At 39.6% G+C, this 18,670-nt stretch overlaps 1 protein-coding gene across 3 annotated transcripts in view; it reads right to left on the bottom strand.

Moving 5' to 3' along the window:
* Window positions 1–265: 265 nt before the first annotated feature.
* The window catches only part of ZNF536 (zinc finger protein 536), a 406,541-nt gene continuing 388,136 nt past the window's right edge, over window positions 266–18,670 (bottom strand). For 2 of the 3 annotated variants that reach the window (XM_072422427.1, XM_072422426.1), the window contains one exon: window positions 268–787. In XM_072422427.1, coding sequence (XP_072278528.1) covers window positions 552–787 — 236 coding nt within the window. In that variant the 3' untranslated portion in view covers window positions 268–551. Of the gene's footprint in view, window positions 788–18,670 lie in introns of all 3 variants that reach the window. The other variant, XM_072422428.1, reaches the window with a different exon arrangement.

The following is an 18,670-nucleotide window of genomic DNA, read 5'->3' as shown; positions in this document are numbered from 1 at the left end:
GTCAGTGGTGACCAGCGCTTGTCTTGGATTTCTAGTACAGTGCTGTTGTAACACCAACTCAATTGATTTCTTTCTCCTAATGACAGCTCCAGTCAGACTGGCACCATGGCAGACTACCAACTGATTTCATTACTATGCTCAGATAATGACAGCAAGCTGGTGTCATATTATAAAGGTGTTTTCGCCGATGAAAACATAGACCCCCTCCCCTCCCCCCCTTTACTCTCTTCTCTTTTTCAAGGCATCATTGAATCATTAAGATAGTATCATTTTTCTGATAAAAGCATTCATGTCAAACAAAGACTAAAAAGTCTCGGCCTTTCGGTTACGCTGTATCATCCAAAAAATCCTGTCTGTTTGGAAGTCCTTGTTGACAAATAACAGTCCCGCAGCCATTTTTAAGAGGCGGGGTTGGCGACATTCAATGTCTAAATCTTGCTTTAAGTATCCCGTCCATTGAATGGATTTGGGAATTGTTCTATGTCTATAATAGTCCTTGGAATCCGGGTAAAGTGATATTGCAATATACAGGAACGTTGGTCGGAGGGCCATTACTCCTGGGATTTGCTGCCTTCTGCCGATGACTGCATTGAGCTACCGGGTTTGGCGGGTGGGTGGTCCTCAGCATGGGCAGCAGTCTCTGGGTCAATGCGGGAGCGCTTGAACCTCCGGTCTGGGTATTGACTGTTGTCAAAAGGCATCCGATGGACACAGAGGACGTGAGTCTTCAGATTTCCCTTCTGGGAGGCACTGTATGGGCAATATCTACACTGGAAAGGCCTTTGACCTGTAAGGAAAGACAAAGAATATTTTAGGTTATCATTAAAAGTCTACAGCAAATTTTTTTTTTTGCATTTTGGATACAGTAAAGAATTAGAACATGTATGAAAACTGAATTGGTGTCCCAACTAATTCCATTCTTATTCTATTCTTCTTGGTGACCATTGTCATAGTGACAGTAAGTGACGGGGAAGCCAACTTTTAAGAAGTCACATTACAACAAGAATCAAGGACAAGACTATTAGGGAGGACATTGATCTGGTAAAAAAGGTTAGAAAGCCGTTCTATTTCTAGAAATCTCTATTTTCCTGATCTGGAAGGAAAAATGATAAAGTCCTCACAAAGGGACAGGCAAATGGGTTTGGCCCATTCCCTATTCTATCCAAAAAAGGTACACAAAAAAAAATTAGACATACTTCTTTTTTTGGCACATTACTCCTGTTTCATGACAACTTCACATTACTATTCATCAATATTATCTTCTGCAGCACCCCCAAGTTTAACAATAGTGAATGGTCACCAACTCTTTTAGGCCTACAGAAGAAAATCAAAGAATAGAAGGTTGAAAAATTCCAGATAATTTCTAGCTGTTCTTCTGTGTTAATGATTGGTGTGGTGCTTGTCACATGTAAAATGGGGATATCGAGTCAAGTAAAGTCCTCAAGCCGTCAGAATTCCAATGACTGACTAATGTCCATAAATTTTTACAAGAAATGGATTAGGGTTAAACCATTATAATACACATGCATACATTTGTAAGGGTGTACCAGGTCAAGAAATGTCCTGGAACCATCAGATTTCCCAATATTTACCGATTAAAAAAGCATAATAAAACATGTGCATACATGTGTATGGGGATATCGGGTCAAGAAAACACCTAGAGGCATCAGATTTCTCATGATTGACCAATGACCGTCAATTTCTACAAGAAATGGACTGTGGTAAAACCATTATAAAACATGTGCATACATGTGTATGGGGTTATCAGGTCAAGAAAAGTCCTGGAGCCATCACATTTCCCCTAACTGACCAATGGCCATCAGTTTCTAAAGGAAATGGGCTACAGTAAAATCATTATAATACATGTGTATACATGTATATGGGGGTATCAGGTCAAGCAAAATCCTGGAGGCATCAGATTTCTCATGATTGACCAATGACCATCACTTTCTACATGAAACAACCACAGTAAAATCATTATAATACACGTGCACACATGTGTATGGGGGTATAAGGTCAATAAAGTCCCGGAGGCATCAGATTTCTCATGATTGACCAATGACCATCAATTTCTATTGACTGCAGTAAAAGCCTTATAATACATGCACAGGATCCCTCGTGAAACCGTCTTCCATGCACATCTCAGAGAATTTTTCACTCATCTCTCCGTTCAGATAACAAAAATGCTAATTACATAGACAACTCCTGTAAAGTAATCAAAAGTGACACTTTGCACCAATTTAATTATGAATTCAGAGACTCCGGTCGGGAATTGCACAAGAGACTTTCGCCTTAAATAAGCCCTAAGGTCTGGAAAAATGTCAAACCCATTAAGACGAACCTTGTTAAAATGTCATCAGGAAAGCCGCTGTTTCTGTCAGACGCCTCTCAAGGTAAACAGGCGGAATATTGCTTAAATATTTGTCCAGTGGAAGAAGATACATTTCATATTAGCGTGTTTTCACGGCCATCGAAGGATGATACCACTTACCCAAAATTGATTTCAATCAGATGCTGCCTAAAAGATGACTCCCTTCCTTCCTCCCCCTTCCTGATTCTAGAGCATCTCCCTAAAGGAACATTAACAATAAATATTTAGTTTGCCCCTATTGTGCCCCATGCTGGGAAATTGATTTTTTGCCATCATCTGGATAAAAAAATTACAGTTTATAGAAACTTTTGCCATGGACAATTTTATTGATCACTAATTTTGGTAATATTGTGGTCCAATATGATTATCCAGGGATCTCTTTAGGTGATCACAGACACTCAAACCCAAAAGAAATGTTAAACTTTTCTAATCCGGTGCCTCGACATTCTCGGCTCTATGGTACCCCCACCCACCACCTATATAACCACAGGACACAGTATTGATGTTGAGGTCAACAGGAGGCACCAGGGGGAGAACAAGGGGGACCTAGGCATTTATTAAGGTCAATTCAAAGGATATTTGTGAGAATAAAAAGACCAAACTAACAAGTCCCAAGCATTCCAAGATGCGTATGCTTACCTAGGGTCAGACTTTGATCTTGGGGTCCATTAGACAAAGCAAGAAGTAGGGCTTACTAGAATACAGCTTTTGGGGAAAGACAGCAAACAACAAGAGCCAATCAGAGGGCACAAAGAAATCTAACCTTGAGAGCATATGACTTATATGCCCAACATTTTCTGCTTCCGGTCCAACACCATACTTACCTTTAATGCCCATTTGATCTCCACCACTGCCGCCTAAAATTCCTCATAGTTTTAGGCAAGAAACAACATGTGACCAAACCCCATGTTTCCCCACAAGCCAGAGCTTGAGGTTGTATCAAAAAATTTCCAGAATCCAATGATGTCACATGAGGTTGGGGTGTGCGCTATTTATTGACTGGTTGACTTCAATATTAGCTGATCACAGATGCTGATATACGTTGTAAGGGTCGGTAAAAAAAGAAGGGACAGAGCTGTAGCAAGAGAGTATCGGTAAAGTGACCAATAGGTAGTGGAGGGTACATAGGACAGGGTAAATGGGTGGGTTGGAGTCCGTTCTTTAGGTGAACCTGTTTTATTGCCCCAGTATGTGTTTTATTATACTGTACACATTAAGAAGGTCACCTTGTACATAATCATATTTAATGTCCCGGTACACCCCAATCTTCCTTTTTCATGGCATCATATCTCTTATGCTATTAAACTATATTTTTTTCTGATTTTATCTGTAGCCCATTTGAGGGATTGGAGTTTCATAGCTTTAGACATCATCTAGATCAGTGTTTCTTAATCAGAGTTCCTCCAGAGGTTGCTGGGGGTCCTTGAGCAATTTGTGTCTCTCAGATCAGTTTAAGTGACCCCGATGATCTTTTTGGCTATCTATAAGGGAGACATTCTTCCCAATGGCCAGCAATGTAAGAGGAATTCTTCCCACTGAACACTACACTAATATACTGTGACCTGTGGATATAGTAATTATAGAAGGTGTTCCCTGAAAGGCAGAAAATTATTTGAAGGGTTCCTTCTTGTTAAAAAGGTTGGGAAACACTGCTCTAGATAATCAATAGATCCTTGAATTGCTAAGTGCTTAAATATTTAAATGACAACTTTTGTTTCAAAGGTATTGCACTGTCCCGCCCCTGCCTATTGGTCCACCAATTAGGACAAGAAGTCTTACTGGCCTATAGGAAGTATCGGGAGCAGGATGGGGGTGTGGCTTGACTTCTGCATGGAACCTTTTTTGTACATACTACCTAATATATATCTAATGGACCTTCTAGCACTTCCAGGTCCCCCCTTACAACCCCCACTGCCCATTTACTAATTCCAGAGTCAGCACGGGTTTGCTTCCAGGCACGACACAAGACAGACGGAGGCCTGTAAACCAGATTCCCCACGTTATTTTTTTTTTGAGGCATTTTCGACGCCGTGATCCTCAAAACAGCTGTCTTGTTAATTGAAAGTTTTTAAAGTTAATTACCTTCTGAGATGTTGATTTGTCAGGCCTCATGTCGAGATGCATCAGACACGTGGAATTCTGAGTGTGACACTATTTGTGGTGCCAATACACATTGCGGCGTTGCCTGTTTTCAAAACACGTTTACGGTGACAACCGTTTAGGCTGTGCTAATTAGGTTTATATTAGCTTAAATAATATGATTTATGCGAGCACTCATGTTGAACCCGCCACGTTATGAACATGAGAAAAAAAAAATAATCCATGTCGATACCCAATCCTGGCAGTCAGGGAATTTTATTTTCAATAAAGAGACCCCTTTACCGATTTATAAAATTGTAAAAAGAAAAACATTTTAGAGGCTCACTTTTTATGATTGTTTTCATGTTCCCTTGCAATGTAACTTTGAACTTACTATAACATTTGACTCCAGAAAGAGTAAATTCCTTATCACATGCCCCTCCCTCCATAGCCCTCCCTTCTTCCCGGGAGTGTCTAACAATTCTCTGTGCTGACCCAGCTCTTCCAGCCCGCCTCTCACCTCCTACATACCCTTTTGTTTCAGCTTCCATGGAGGAGCAAAGCAGATAATGAATATGATTTATTGAAGCTCTCAAAGACTGGAGAAGATAGACTATCATGGGTGAACCTGGGTGATCTTGCAATTTTTGGATTCTCTAAAACTCATATGGTATTAGTTGGCAAATGTTTTCAATCATGAACCTGACGCACTCCAGGTTTGCTGGATCATTCAGGTTCTCCCATGATAGTCTTTAGTCTTGGAAAGATTTATTAAATCAGGCCCAGCAGTCTTGGGGTTTTTTGGTTGTCTACACAAGGGAGGCTTTTATGGGTAAATATCATGAATAAAATATGTTAATGCATATATAAAATTATGGGGACATTTTAGAAAACATGGTGTTGTTGAACTTTGGATTGGGGATGCTGGGGCAATAAAATTGAATTATAAATTGGGGATACAGGGGCAATACAATTGAAAGTGGGATTAGGGATGATGGGGCAATAAAATTGAATTGAGGATACCAAGGCAACAAGATTGAGTATGGGATTAGGCATACTGGGGCAAATAAAACAGAGATTGAGGATACTGGGGCAATAAAGATGAATATGGGATTGATTATACCAAGGTACCTAGGACTGAATCTGGGATTAAGGACAGTGGGGCAAAAAATGGAAATGGATTGGGGATAGTAGGAAAAAAGAGAATAACAACGGAAAAAGGGCATTTGGGCAAATTCAATTGAATAGGGAATTGAGGACGCCCTGGAAAATAAACTAAATTGAAAATACTGGGGCAAATGAGATTAAACATAGGATTGAGGGTATTGACCAAAATAGACTGAAACAAGAACCGTGTATACTGAGCCATTAAAAAGATTGTATATAGAATTAGGGATTCTGTGGAAATTGGGATTGAATAGGGGATTGAGATTAAAGGGGCAAAGGATATTGAATATGGGATTGATGATTTGAGGAGTGACTGGGGAAATAATAACAAATCTGATACTGATAACCAGGGCAAAAAAAAAACTGAATGTGAGATTTAGGATACCAGGGCAATGAAAATGAATCTGGGATTGAAGATACCAGGGAAAATAAAAAAAGGTATGGAACTGAGGATATTGGGACAATAAAATTGAATTAAGGCTATTATAGCAATAAATATAAAGATGGTATGTAGAATATTGGGGCAAATAGGACCAAATTGGAATTGAGGATACCGCTGAGAATTAAATTGAATCTGGGATTGAGAATACTGGGGCAAATAAAATTGAATCTGAATTGACGATACTGGTGCAACAAGACTGAGATATACAACAAGATATACAATTTAGGATACCAAGGCAATGAGAATTAATTTGGGATTGAAGATAACGGGGCAAAAAGGATTGACTATAGGGTTGAGGATATTGGGGCAATAAACCTGAATCTGGGATTAAGAATATTGGGGGCAATATCTGGGATTGAAGCTACCTGGGCAATGAGACTAAATCCGGTATCAAGGATCCTGGACTCACCCCCCTTTCTATTAATAAAAATGCCCATTTACATGATTCCACCCTACCAGCTTTACTCGTCTGCTCTGTCTACAACCCCCACTGATTCAATGGCGCCGCTATCCCTTCCATCATCGCGGCCTAACCCTGGGGCTCTAAGTATGAAGACTTTTTTGTGAGTAATTCAAGCACGGTCCATTTGTTTTATTGCTAAATTATTCGTGATCTATAATGATGTAACGTATATGAAATCCTGGAGTGACAGTGAAGCCAAATCATCATCACGGATCGTATTAAGTATTCCGCTCTACCTATTATAGAGAGATTAGGAATAAAGCGCGCAGGGCAGAGCCACCGTGCAATATAATTACAAATATTAATGATTAAACAATGTAAATAAGACGTCCCCTCCATCTCCAACCCAACGCCCCGGTGTATGGATAGGGGGTGCAGGGGATATTATAGGAAAAATGATAATGCAATGTTATAAAAAGAAAACTTCAATGCTTTTAATTGATTTTGTATTTATTTTTAACCGTGGACCAGAGAAAACTTCACATTCCCATTATAGGTCCGTATGTCTGATGATGACCATTTATTTTTTGTGTCTGGGGGGGTGGAATATAAAATATACAAAATATACGTTTTGAATAATGTATTTTTTGTATACAACATAAAGGTTGTCTATACAGAATTCCCCATTTTTTCTCATTCATTCAGTTCTAGAGATTGCTTTATGAAAATGCTGGATGATTTCTAGAAGCACAGAATATAACTGGGGATTAAGGCTTTAAAGTAAAAATACCAGAAAACGTTGATCCAGGGAACATCCGATTGCCTCATGGGATCAGCAAGGAATTTTTCTCCCTTGTTGCAGCAAGTTGTACCCGGGGTTTTTTTGCCCTTCTCTGGGCCAACGATGTCCATAGGGTTTTATATCTGGGATATGTTTATTTCCCTAGTGGTTACACTTGATGGATTTATGTCTTTTTTCAACCTGATTTACTATGTAATTATATGACAATCCCAATGAGACAGTTCACATCAGAATATTTTTTTGTTTGATGTGTTGTAAAGAGTGTGTGTTAAAACCCCCAAAAATGCCCAACAAACATCCCTAAACCCCCCCAAAAATGCAACACAAAACCCACAGAAATTCTTGAAAATCTCTATAAATACTCTTAAATTCTACAAACCTCTACAATTGGTTATGTATAGGCATTTTTGACCATTTTAAACATTTTTGGAGCATTTTTTGGGAACTTTTCTTCCTATTCTACATCTTCTCTGTGATATACTTTGATTTAAATGCCTTTATAAACACCTACTCATCCAAAAGCTATATTGGCATTTATAAGTGTTTAAAAATGAATGTCAATGTAAATTTAGCCTAAAATATAACATAGAAATGAATAAAAAATAAATATAAATAGCAAAAAAAAAAAAAGTAATAGCTAAAATGGGAAGGGGGTGAAGAAATCATTTTGGGCTGACTAGGGTAACTAAGTGTTATCTATTATTTAAATAATTTGCCTATTTGTTTATTTTAATGTATTTATTCTACTAGATTGTAAGCTCCTCGGGGCAGGGTCCTCTCCTGTATCACTGTCTGTATTAGTCTGTCATTTGCAACCCTTATTTAATGTACAGCGCTGCATAATATGTTGGCGCTAAATAAATCCTGTTTATCAATAATAATAGGAGGTTTGATTTTTTTCTAAAACTTTCAGGTCTTGTTCTTTCCCCAGCCTGTGATTGGACAGAGCAGAAGAAGCAGCAGACTGATTAGATCATCTATTTCTTTTTTAACTTCTGCATGTTCCTTGTTTGCTCATGAGCACAAGAGCACATCTGATTGGCTTCTGGTGCTGATTCTACTTCCTTCATTCTGGACTCTCCAGGGACTGCAAGAGGCTGATACTAAGTCATATTCTGACACCTACATTTAAAACTTATTACAGATCTGCAATGATTTGAGTTTTTTTTATCTCCCTGGGGCTCAGCTTTAAATCAGAATCTTCAGGTCCCATTCATGACCGGTCCTCTTTCATCATTTCGTCCTCCATATTGCACTCCCTTTTACTAAGACATGGCGGGTACAAGTAAATAATGAGACAGAGCGGTTCTACCACTTTCTCGTGTAATAGGCCCGTCGGCCCATTTGTTTTGGTTTATGTGATGCTGGCGGTATGGATGGATTAGGTTGGAGCGTTGGCATGCCTCAGTGCGGCCGGCGGCGGGCATCCATCACCTCCTCGGCCATCCATTCCCGGAGATGCCAGGAGAGGATGGATGAAAAAAGTGACACCTTTCAATTTAGAGAACTTCACCGTCTCTTAGAAGAGGAGAGAGAGAGGGAAGAAGAGTGAGAATCATTTATGGATTTATAAAACATGTCGGCTGTTATATCTTAATGATTGGGACCGCGGTGCAACGCCGTCCACACAGCTTTAGAATCTTATAACTGCTGCTGGTGTGTGAATTTTACATTTTATCTTGTTCAGGCAAGGTGACAACACTCCCTGCCTGCCTCCTAATTGCATTGCTGCGTTGTCACCCTGTCCCACAAGCTCCAGAACTGGTCGTTGCAATGCATTAAAACCAACATGGTTCTCACCATCATCAAACCCACCCATGCAGCTATTATTGGGGTGCATGTGGACAATAAGTGGCTGCAAAGCTGCATAGAGAGTCCACCATGCAAAAATCTGCACCATGTGCCACTTTCAAAAAAATCTCATGCTGACACCTCGCCGGATCTCCATAATAAAGCCGCTTTGACGGATATTTTTGTAGCGGTCATTGAAATTTTTGGGACACGTATACTGAGTTTCACGTTTTCCCGATATTTCTCCGCATGCATAAAATCCGCTCTCTCCGCAGTCATAAAATAGCAATTCGATTGTGCTTTAATTTAAGGAATTTTATGAGAGCTGCTCTAAAATTACAAATGCGCACATGGTAAAAAAAAAAGAAAAAAATTAAAAGCAGGAAACGTTCCGTTTTAAAAAATAATTAAGGCTTGCTTTTTTTGTAAGTGTGTAAGTGTAATCCCTGTGTGGCTGCTCGCCCCATGGTGTGCCTGTGTGAGATATATATTGGAGAAATAAAAAGTAATCAGCTGAAGTGTAAAGTTAATGAGCTTTACTATACTTATGTTTCTTGGATGGGGGAGGGGGCCGGGGGGGTGATCAAAATTAAAGGGTGACTCCAGAAATAAATAAAAATGCTTTAAAAATGACCTTGGGCAGCTTTAAAGTCTAATTCAGGGGCTGAATATGTCAACTCTTCTCATGGCTGCAAACCTGGATCATGGATCAGAACCTGTGCACTGCCCCACCCCATTCTTGCTATTTCTGTGCATGCTCCGATGTCATCCAATGCCAGTTCTGCACAGGAATTGGGTTCTTGTCTCTGATAGAGAATGGAGTGGTGGGGACTCAGTAGATGATGCTTTGCCTATTCAGCTCTTAAAGCTTCAGATTGGCCTTGAGGTTGCAGCGTGGTTACAGCTTTCTCATGCCAATGAACCTCTGCCTGGGGGAGGCGTTACAAGTGACTTCTACCCATTACAGCCTCAAAGAAAAAAAATGGGGGTAGAAGTAAATGTTGCTCACTGAGCAGCTAGCAAGGTACCACCCCCCAGGAATCGCACAGGATCCTGAACCTAGCTCAAAGGTACCAGCCCCCAGGAACTGCACAGGATCTTGAACCTAGCTCAAAGGTACCACCCCCAGGAACCGCACAGGATCCTGAACCTAGCTCAAAGGTACCACCCACCAGGAACTGCACAGAATCCTGAATATAGCTCAAAGGTACCACCCCCCAGGAATCGCACAGGATCCTGAACCTAACTCAAAGGTACCACCCCCCGGAAACCATGCAGGTTCCTACACCTAGCTCAAAGGTACCACCCACCAGGAACTGCACAGAATCCTGAATATAGCTCAAAGGTACCACACCCCAGGAACCACTCAGGATCCTGAACCCAGTTCAAAAGTCCCCCCCCAGAAACTACACAGTATCCTGACCTTAGCTCAAAGATACCACCCCCCAGGAACCACGCAGGATCCTGAATGTAGCTCAAAAATACCACCCACCAGGAACATCTCAGGATCCTGAACTTAGCCCAAAGGTACCACCCACAAAGAACCGTACAGGATCCTGAAACTAGCTCAAAGGTACCATCCCCCTGGAATAGCACAGGAACTTGAACCTAGCCCAATACCTGTTGCAGGCTGGCAACCCCAAACAGCTACTTTGCAAACAGTAGCAGCATTGTCAGCATACCATGCATATTCCTTTAGACCTCATTGGCAGTCTAGCATGGTATGGTGACAACGTTGCTGTTAATTGCAAGGCCATGGCGTAGTGTTGTCAGTTTGCAACAGGCAGACAGGCCCCTATAGGTAAGAAACTATGGATTACTTTAAAAAAATGATTTGCTCAAGAAAACTAATAAAGTAAGACATTATTGGGCCCCTTAAAAAGAAAATCGAATAATTATCGATTAATTGATTGGTTGATTGACTTTGCCTGGAGATTTGGCCTCTTTGACGTGGCTCCTTGTCTTCCATGAAGGGGTTAATAAATGTACTCAGGGTGCAGCCTACGTCTCCTTTGTGCAATTGTCTCATTTGGTTCCTAATCTTCCTTTTTTTTAGCCTAATAGGTAATGCATTTTTAATGCAAAAATAAAAAGGCAAATATCGTAAAAGCTTTTAAGGGTGTCTAGCCCCGCCTCCTTTCATCTGCAATTTTTAAATTGAGCGTCGATGCATTAGTTCCGCGTTACTTTGCTGAAGGTTCTGACCTGATAGGACGCAGCCATTAGGAATACACTGTGGTGGAAGCACGCTGCGTCTGTTGTTTTACCCTTTTCTTTTTTTTCTTTTGTGCGCCAAACACATTCCAAAACCGCAACACGCCTCCCATCGCATGCTTCAACTGCTTATGTATATTAATTCCATAAATAAGTTGGTTTAATTAGGATGTCTGAAAAAGCTTCCACAAATCTGTTGGCGCATCTTTATTTATTTTATTTTATTTTTTTCCTTTTGCTAATATATCCAAGGTACAGAATAATACGATAATAATTAGATCTATAAAAGCAATCATTCCAGTTTATTTAGGGCAATTGATGGCGTTCAAAGTGCAGTAAGCCATGGCGACCAATCAGAAGTCATCTTCTGTGTTTCGGGTGTCAGGGATTAGTAAAGGAGCCTATGATGGCTTGGTATGGGTTACTGCACATCATGGCTGTCTGCAATGCAATATATATATATATATATATATATATATATATATATATATATATATATATATATATATATATATATATATATATATATATATTTATATATAAATATATGTGTATATATAATAATAATAATAATATTAAACAGGATTTATATAGTGCCAACATATTATGCAGCGCTGTACAATAAATAAATAATTAAATATAAATATATATATATATATATATATATAGTTTTTTTTAACTTTATTTATTTGATATATTTGTTTTTTCAAATTGTTTTCCTTTTTGCTGCAATGGACCCACATATTTAAATAAATATATATTGGGTGGGGAACATCTGTGGCTGTGTCACAAAAGAAATAACAGATTGTATTTTAAATTTTAGAATAAAAATATTAGTACTTGAATACATTCAAAAAGTTACCAACATTCATTAAATTTTAGGCGGGGCGTCACATTCTGACAGTTCAACTTTCAAAATGCTGACGCGTTTCGCTGGGGATCTTGCTTCTTCAGGGTAACCTTAATATTCCGTGCACAATGGAGTCAATCTCCCCTTAGGACTTCAGTTGCAGCAAGGCATAAAGCCAAAACAAAAACTAGGTGGAACAGAAGAGGGGGTGAGTTTTAAGGGAGTAGAACAAAAATTCCCCTACCCTGGGGCGCAATCAAAAGCAGTCCTCCGATGTAGCTGTTAGATCATATAGGATCCACGTGCAAAATCAATTGATACACCGACACTGCTAGAGGAGTGTACCTACATGGTAGTGTTTCCTTGTGGCAGCTCCATAGGTAAATAATAGAAGTGGCAGTAAGATGCATATGACCACTCACTGGCACTAGCTGTCAAATGTGCAGACGCTGGGTCTTTTGCTATTCAGCAATTTAAAGCTCAGATTGGCCATGAGATTCTGGTGTGGTTACCGCTTACTCATGCCAGTAAACTGCTGCCCAGGGGAGGCGCTACAAGTAGCTTTTACCCATGGCAGCCCCATAGAGAATGAATAGGGGTGGCAGTGAGCGGGACCAGTACCATTCATTGCTATCCACTGTGAAACCTGCTGATGCTGGGTCTTTAAAGAACCGGCACTGTGGTGTGACTGACTGAGCAGCCGGCAAGGTGCCAGCCATAGGGAGCGCCAATCGTTCGATCCCGAATCAGGTAAAAATCTGCCCTAGAGAAATGCTTCCTCCAGCATGCAGCAGATTGCAGACTAGGCAAAGTCCCCGAACGGAAGCTCACAGATTCCATATAGTGGTAAAAGTTACAATGTTTTCTCTTTTTTCATATTTTTTCAATATATGTAAAATAAATTATTACTATATATTGCGACATGTCAGGAATTTACTCATACAGCCCATAAGTTATCATACAATCCTAGATTGTAAGCTCTTCGGGGTAGGGTCTTCTCCTCCTGTGTCATTGTTTGTATCAGACTCTCATTTGTAATCCCTATTTAATGTACAGCGTTGTGTAATATGTTGGCAGTATATAAATACTGTTTATTATTAATTAATTAATATTAATAATAATGTCTACCTCTATGCCCGTTTATAAAGGCTTTCACCCAAGATTCAACTTTTATCTTTTGAATTAACTTTTACTCCAATTTTTCTAAATGAATCCATGTAAATAATGAGTTTGTGTTTTAGGAAAAATTGGGGTAAGTCTTGGAATTGGGGTAAAAGTTTTTATACAAACTCTTTGAATATATTATTAAAAAACAAACACTTTATTGGTGCCTTTCTTGCACTGACTTTAATTCTATTGGTTGGGTTGCACTTTGAACTCTGAATTGGCGAGCAGGCAGGTAATTATCGCATAAGCGACAGAACACATTCCTTCTGCAATAGAACTTACCTGCCTGTTTGCAATGCTCTTTTTCTTTTAAAAATGCAAATGTGGAGTGCAATGAACGATGCGCCCAGAATCCCCAAATCACCCCAGGGTGCCAAACTGAATGAATTATTGCACATGCATGTCATCCCGGCTTGGCCAATCAAGACGGCCAAAGATCAGGAAAGCCGGAAAAGAAGAAGAAGGTAGCAGCACCCGCTATAGAACAGAGACAAGCGAATGTGTATAAAAAATTGCAATCAGACGTAATATAATTTCTTTGTAGATTCTGCAATAAAGCACCTGTGTTTTATATTTCTTAACTATAAAAGCTATTTAAAGAAATTCTATAACTGTATCTATAAATCCCAATCAGGAAAATTTCAAAACAATTCCAAAAACTTTTCAATATGGAACTCATTTCAGTATTTGGTGAGATGAGCCTGACTGTAGTTTTTGCAGCCCATGTAGAGGAATGACAGGCATGTACAGCTTGTATCTGTAGCTTGCTCTTACTAATACCTTGCATAAACACTCTCATAGGCAGAACGTAATAGATGGGGGACCGTTGTTTGAAATACTTTAAAATGAACGCATGAGAGGGGTGGGAGAGTGAAAATAACCTAAACCCAATGTCAGCCAGTGCGGAGGTCAGGATAAATTCACCTTATAATGGTACAGAGAGCCAATGTAAATCTGGTAATGAATGCTCATTAGGAATAGCAAAATCCCTCCCCAACCAACATCCCCTTTACGTTACTTTTCTTCTCTCTAAAGGAGGACCTGACAGCTCCGGAATGTAGGTAAGTATTGTTGCATATTTAGTTTTTTTATGGGCCATTTATTTCTTAAAGATTTCAGAAAAGTTTATGAAAATGGAAGTAATCCCAAACCAAAAAAAAAAAAACACACCTTTACCCTTAGTCCTGCAGGTCAGTCCATCAGGAGGTTTCCATCAGGTCTTGCGTCGTCCCAGTATCTATCTCTGACATCTTCTTCTGTCTTCTTCCTCTGTCACCTGATCTTGCAATAAAATGGGAAAAAATTGTCGATTTCACTGGGGATGCGTGAGATCGGAAATTTTATTTTCCTATTGATAAAAGGGCTCCTTTAGCACCTGACCGAAATCAGAACATGCGCAGAAGGAGAAGCCAAGAGACTGAAGCATGACGTAGGTATCCGGGGGGGCTCTATGCTCTCATTGGGTCTTGATCCCCGCAGCCATCATGATTGGCCGACCCAGAGTGATATTACCCCCATGTGCTGGCTCCATGTACATTCAAACATAACTTTGCAGGAGAGAAGCTTTATTTGCAAAAGAGCCTCTTCTGTATCTACCTGTAAAGGTGCGTTCTTCCCATTGACCGGCAATATAAGAAGCATTCTTCTCACTGAGTAGTAGGGGTGCACTGAGACCTGAACAGTATTTCAAAGGTTCCTTCATGATAAAAAAGTCAAGTAAGACCAGTTTAGCTAATACTAAAATGTCATAAATACTATACAGAACGTCTTTGTTACTTGGCAAACCCGGGTCAATATGTATGGGGCTGGTGTTGCTATTGTACCTCAAAGGATGACCACATTCACATATAAAGATGTTTTTACATATGAAGAATTTGCATATTTTCTGTTTGTACATGGTGAATATTATTGGTATTTGAATTTCTTTTTACGCTAATATAACATAGCAGCATTTCAGGATTTCACTTTGGATATCATTTTTGATTTCTGCTGTTGGATTACATGTATCAAGTCAGCACATTGTCACTTATATATTACTATATTTTATATACCAGGTGTAAATTTGCTTTTTACTGTATGTATAAACTATATAGTGTTTTATATACTAGAATCATATACAGAATATAGGACAAGTTGTACTGAGTTCATAGCAGAAACCAAAAATTGTATCCAAAAATAAATTTTGGTATGCTACTAGGTTATTTTAGCATAAAAAGATTCAAATGCAAATAACACTGATTATATACCAAAAAGTATTAAGTATGTAAAAATATATTTTAATAAATCAAAAGAAAGAAGAGAAGAAGAAGAGAGAAGGCTTTTTATGGGGGGCACTAAATATTAAACTGATAAAAATAATTACTTTATTAATGGTCAATTATATCAAATTACATACCATAGAACATGTATTATTAAAAACCATAAAAACAGTGATTGTTACCACAACAGAGATTTTCATTGCAGGTGAGTTTATCTGTTTAATAGGTTTAATATAATATAATAATAATACTAGATACAATAGCAATACTGTGTGACACTGTGCGGGGTCCACGGACTATCTAGAGCCTATTTCTAACTACCTAGGATGGATCCCAGGTCCCCAGACCCAATATATAAATATACATATAGAAGAATGGAAAGACTGGATTGAAAAGAAATAAGTAAAAGATCTCACAGCAATGTTTCTCCTAATTATACCAGGGCCCGCACACTGGGGTAACATCCCGGGCCCGCCAATCAGGATGGCTGAGGATGGTGAACCCTGAAGACCAGGAAATGATGAACACCCATAAGGAAGCTAAGAAAATATAAGTGCAGCTGAATGTATTTCCCATTTAATTTCATTAATCTTTAAAAAATAAGTGGACCAGCATTTTAGAAAAAAGCAGCAGGTATACTCACCTTTTACTTTGCAAAAAAACTGGAAATTTCACCAAATTTGCCAACAGAACAGCTACAGATCTGCTGATAAGTGTATTATTTTTTATTTTCTGTCGCTCTCTACCAGACAATTATAGTTTCAACTCTTTTAGTAAATCAAATTCAATGTATATGGCTCTCATTGGGAGAATTGGACAACTGAGAGGGAGACAAAAGAATCCAAAAAGTGTGCCGAGCCGCCCGAAGCAGAATAATGGACAAATTATCAGCCCCACAGGTTTAAGAAAAAGAGAAGGGGATAAAATCTAGATTTCCCCTTAAACTCCCCGCAACAACCTCAGCAAAACCACATGACTGCCTCGAAGTATCTCCCTAGTGTGTTGAACGCTGGTTTGGCAGGATATCAGAATTACTCTTATATAAATTCCATCTGATGCCAGCCTCGCCATCTGTGTGCAAAAAACGGCTTCACCTACGTCTGCAGACAAAGCCACTCTGGCATAAACAAGGGGGAAGGAGCAAAAAAAAAAGGAAGAGAGAGAAAAGGGAAAAAAATTGATTAATTTGCAGAATGCTCATGATTTGTTCATATTTTATTGTAAGCGCTCCTCAGCACATGACAAATTCCCAGCACTGAGCTCAGAAACCCGGCCGGTTTCAGCAGTTTTTTTGCACAGGCACCTGACAGGCTGTAGAGGCACTAATGACTTTCAGATGCTTACAAACTGTAATTCTATCTTCAAAATGAAAAAAAAAAAAACATACACAGGAAGAAAGAGTAATGGTCATCTGCATTCAGTGGCAGCAGAGAAGACAGGATTTTAACTCTTACCAGTAGCAAAAAAAAGTAAAAATTGTTGTTGGAGATAAAAAATATGTTGTGAAATAATAAAATGGTGAGGATGTGATTTGATAAAAGAAAATAAATATAAAATGATAAAGTAATATAAATAAAACATTTCCGAATAAAAATGTAGCAATGCACAAAAAACACAACAAAATTAAAAATATATATATATATATATTAATTAAAGAGAAAAAATTATTTAATGGAAACACACAAAAAATATAAACTTGCCAGTAAAAAAAATGTATTTCGGAGCGTCAAGGAATTTCTGGGAAAAAAAATCAGATCCCCCCGGAGAGGAGTGACAAGCCTGTTAGTATAGTAGTATAGACAAGCATTATTATCTGAGTGATGGTACATTATAGTCAAGGCGTGGAGGGTGCACCACAGATAGCTAATTATACAAGGAAGCCTACTGATAAGAAAACTGCACCTTGGAGACAGTATTGAGTTTGCGATGTATACATTTTCGGTAAGAGTTGCCATGTAAGCCAGTCGGCGCTGAGAGCTGGCTGGGTTTCCTGAGCTATCATTTTCTCCTTGCAAACGTCAACCACTGTGAAATAACAAATCAATAATGAGTCCGTCCTGCTAGACTGTCAGCTCTTGAGATGACCGAGGGCTGAGAAGAAGAAAGTTGAAACCAAATGGTACCGTATGATCCATATTGGTCATCTGGTGAGACACTGGGATGGATATTGTCGCAATGGAAATATCATAAAGGCTGGAAATCAAGGGAGCTACTAACTTCCTGTGTGAGCTGACACCACTGTTCCTGCTGTACTAAAACACAAGCAGTGTTGTCAGACATACTAAGCACGCCTTTCATGGACAACTGACAATTTCGCTCCGTATCTCTATAGCGGTGTTTTTCTACTAGGGTACCTCCATGTTGCTGGGGGTTCCTTGAGCAATGAGCAATTTAGACCTTTCAGGGCACTTACTACTGACACCAATGATCTTTTTGGCTATCTGTAAGGGTGACATTCTTCTCAATGGCCAGTATTCTTCCCATTACCACAACACTAATATATATAGTAATTATAGTAGGGGTTCCCTAAAGACCTGAAAGTTATTTCAAGGGTTTCTCCATGGTAAGTTGGTCTAGAGCAGTGGTCGCCAAACGGTGGTCGGAGAAAATTTTGATGGTCAGCATCTCTGGCCGGTACGCCCCCAATCGGGGTCAGGAGAAGGAGCCCGCTGGGGGAACGCACGGACCACAACTACGGATCATGCCCCCTATACGAACCACAGGCTCTGGACAAAACCCACCCACTCTCCCATCACAGGCTCAGACCCGTGATGGGAGTGTGGGCGAGTTCTGGCATCATGGCGTCACTAAAGGGGAAGTTTCTTGTGACACCCTGCTCTCCGCGCATGCACGGTACGGAGCCAGTAAATTTAGTGGTCTGTCGGCCCGAGACGGTTGGCGACCACTGATCTAGAGCACAACCAGGAGGTTTCTATAGATCAGCGAGGGAGAACTCTGGAAGAGCTGACCACAAAGCTTTGGATTTTAGCGCAGCAAAGCCAGTTGAGCTGTTGAGTTTTTGTTGTTTTAATGATAGTTCAGCTTAAAGTTACTGTTTACTTTCAGACTATCTCGCTCTTGGTAAAACTCCATATGGTTCTGTCTGAACAGGCAGGGGAGCACGGA

This window comes from Pyxicephalus adspersus, chromosome 9 (genome assembly GCF_032062135.1).
Source record: "Pyxicephalus adspersus chromosome 9, UCB_Pads_2.0, whole genome shotgun sequence".
NCBI lineage: Eukaryota > Metazoa > Chordata > Amphibia > Anura > Pyxicephalidae > Pyxicephalus > Pyxicephalus adspersus.
This window is presented reverse-complemented; position numbering and strand designations above follow the sequence as displayed.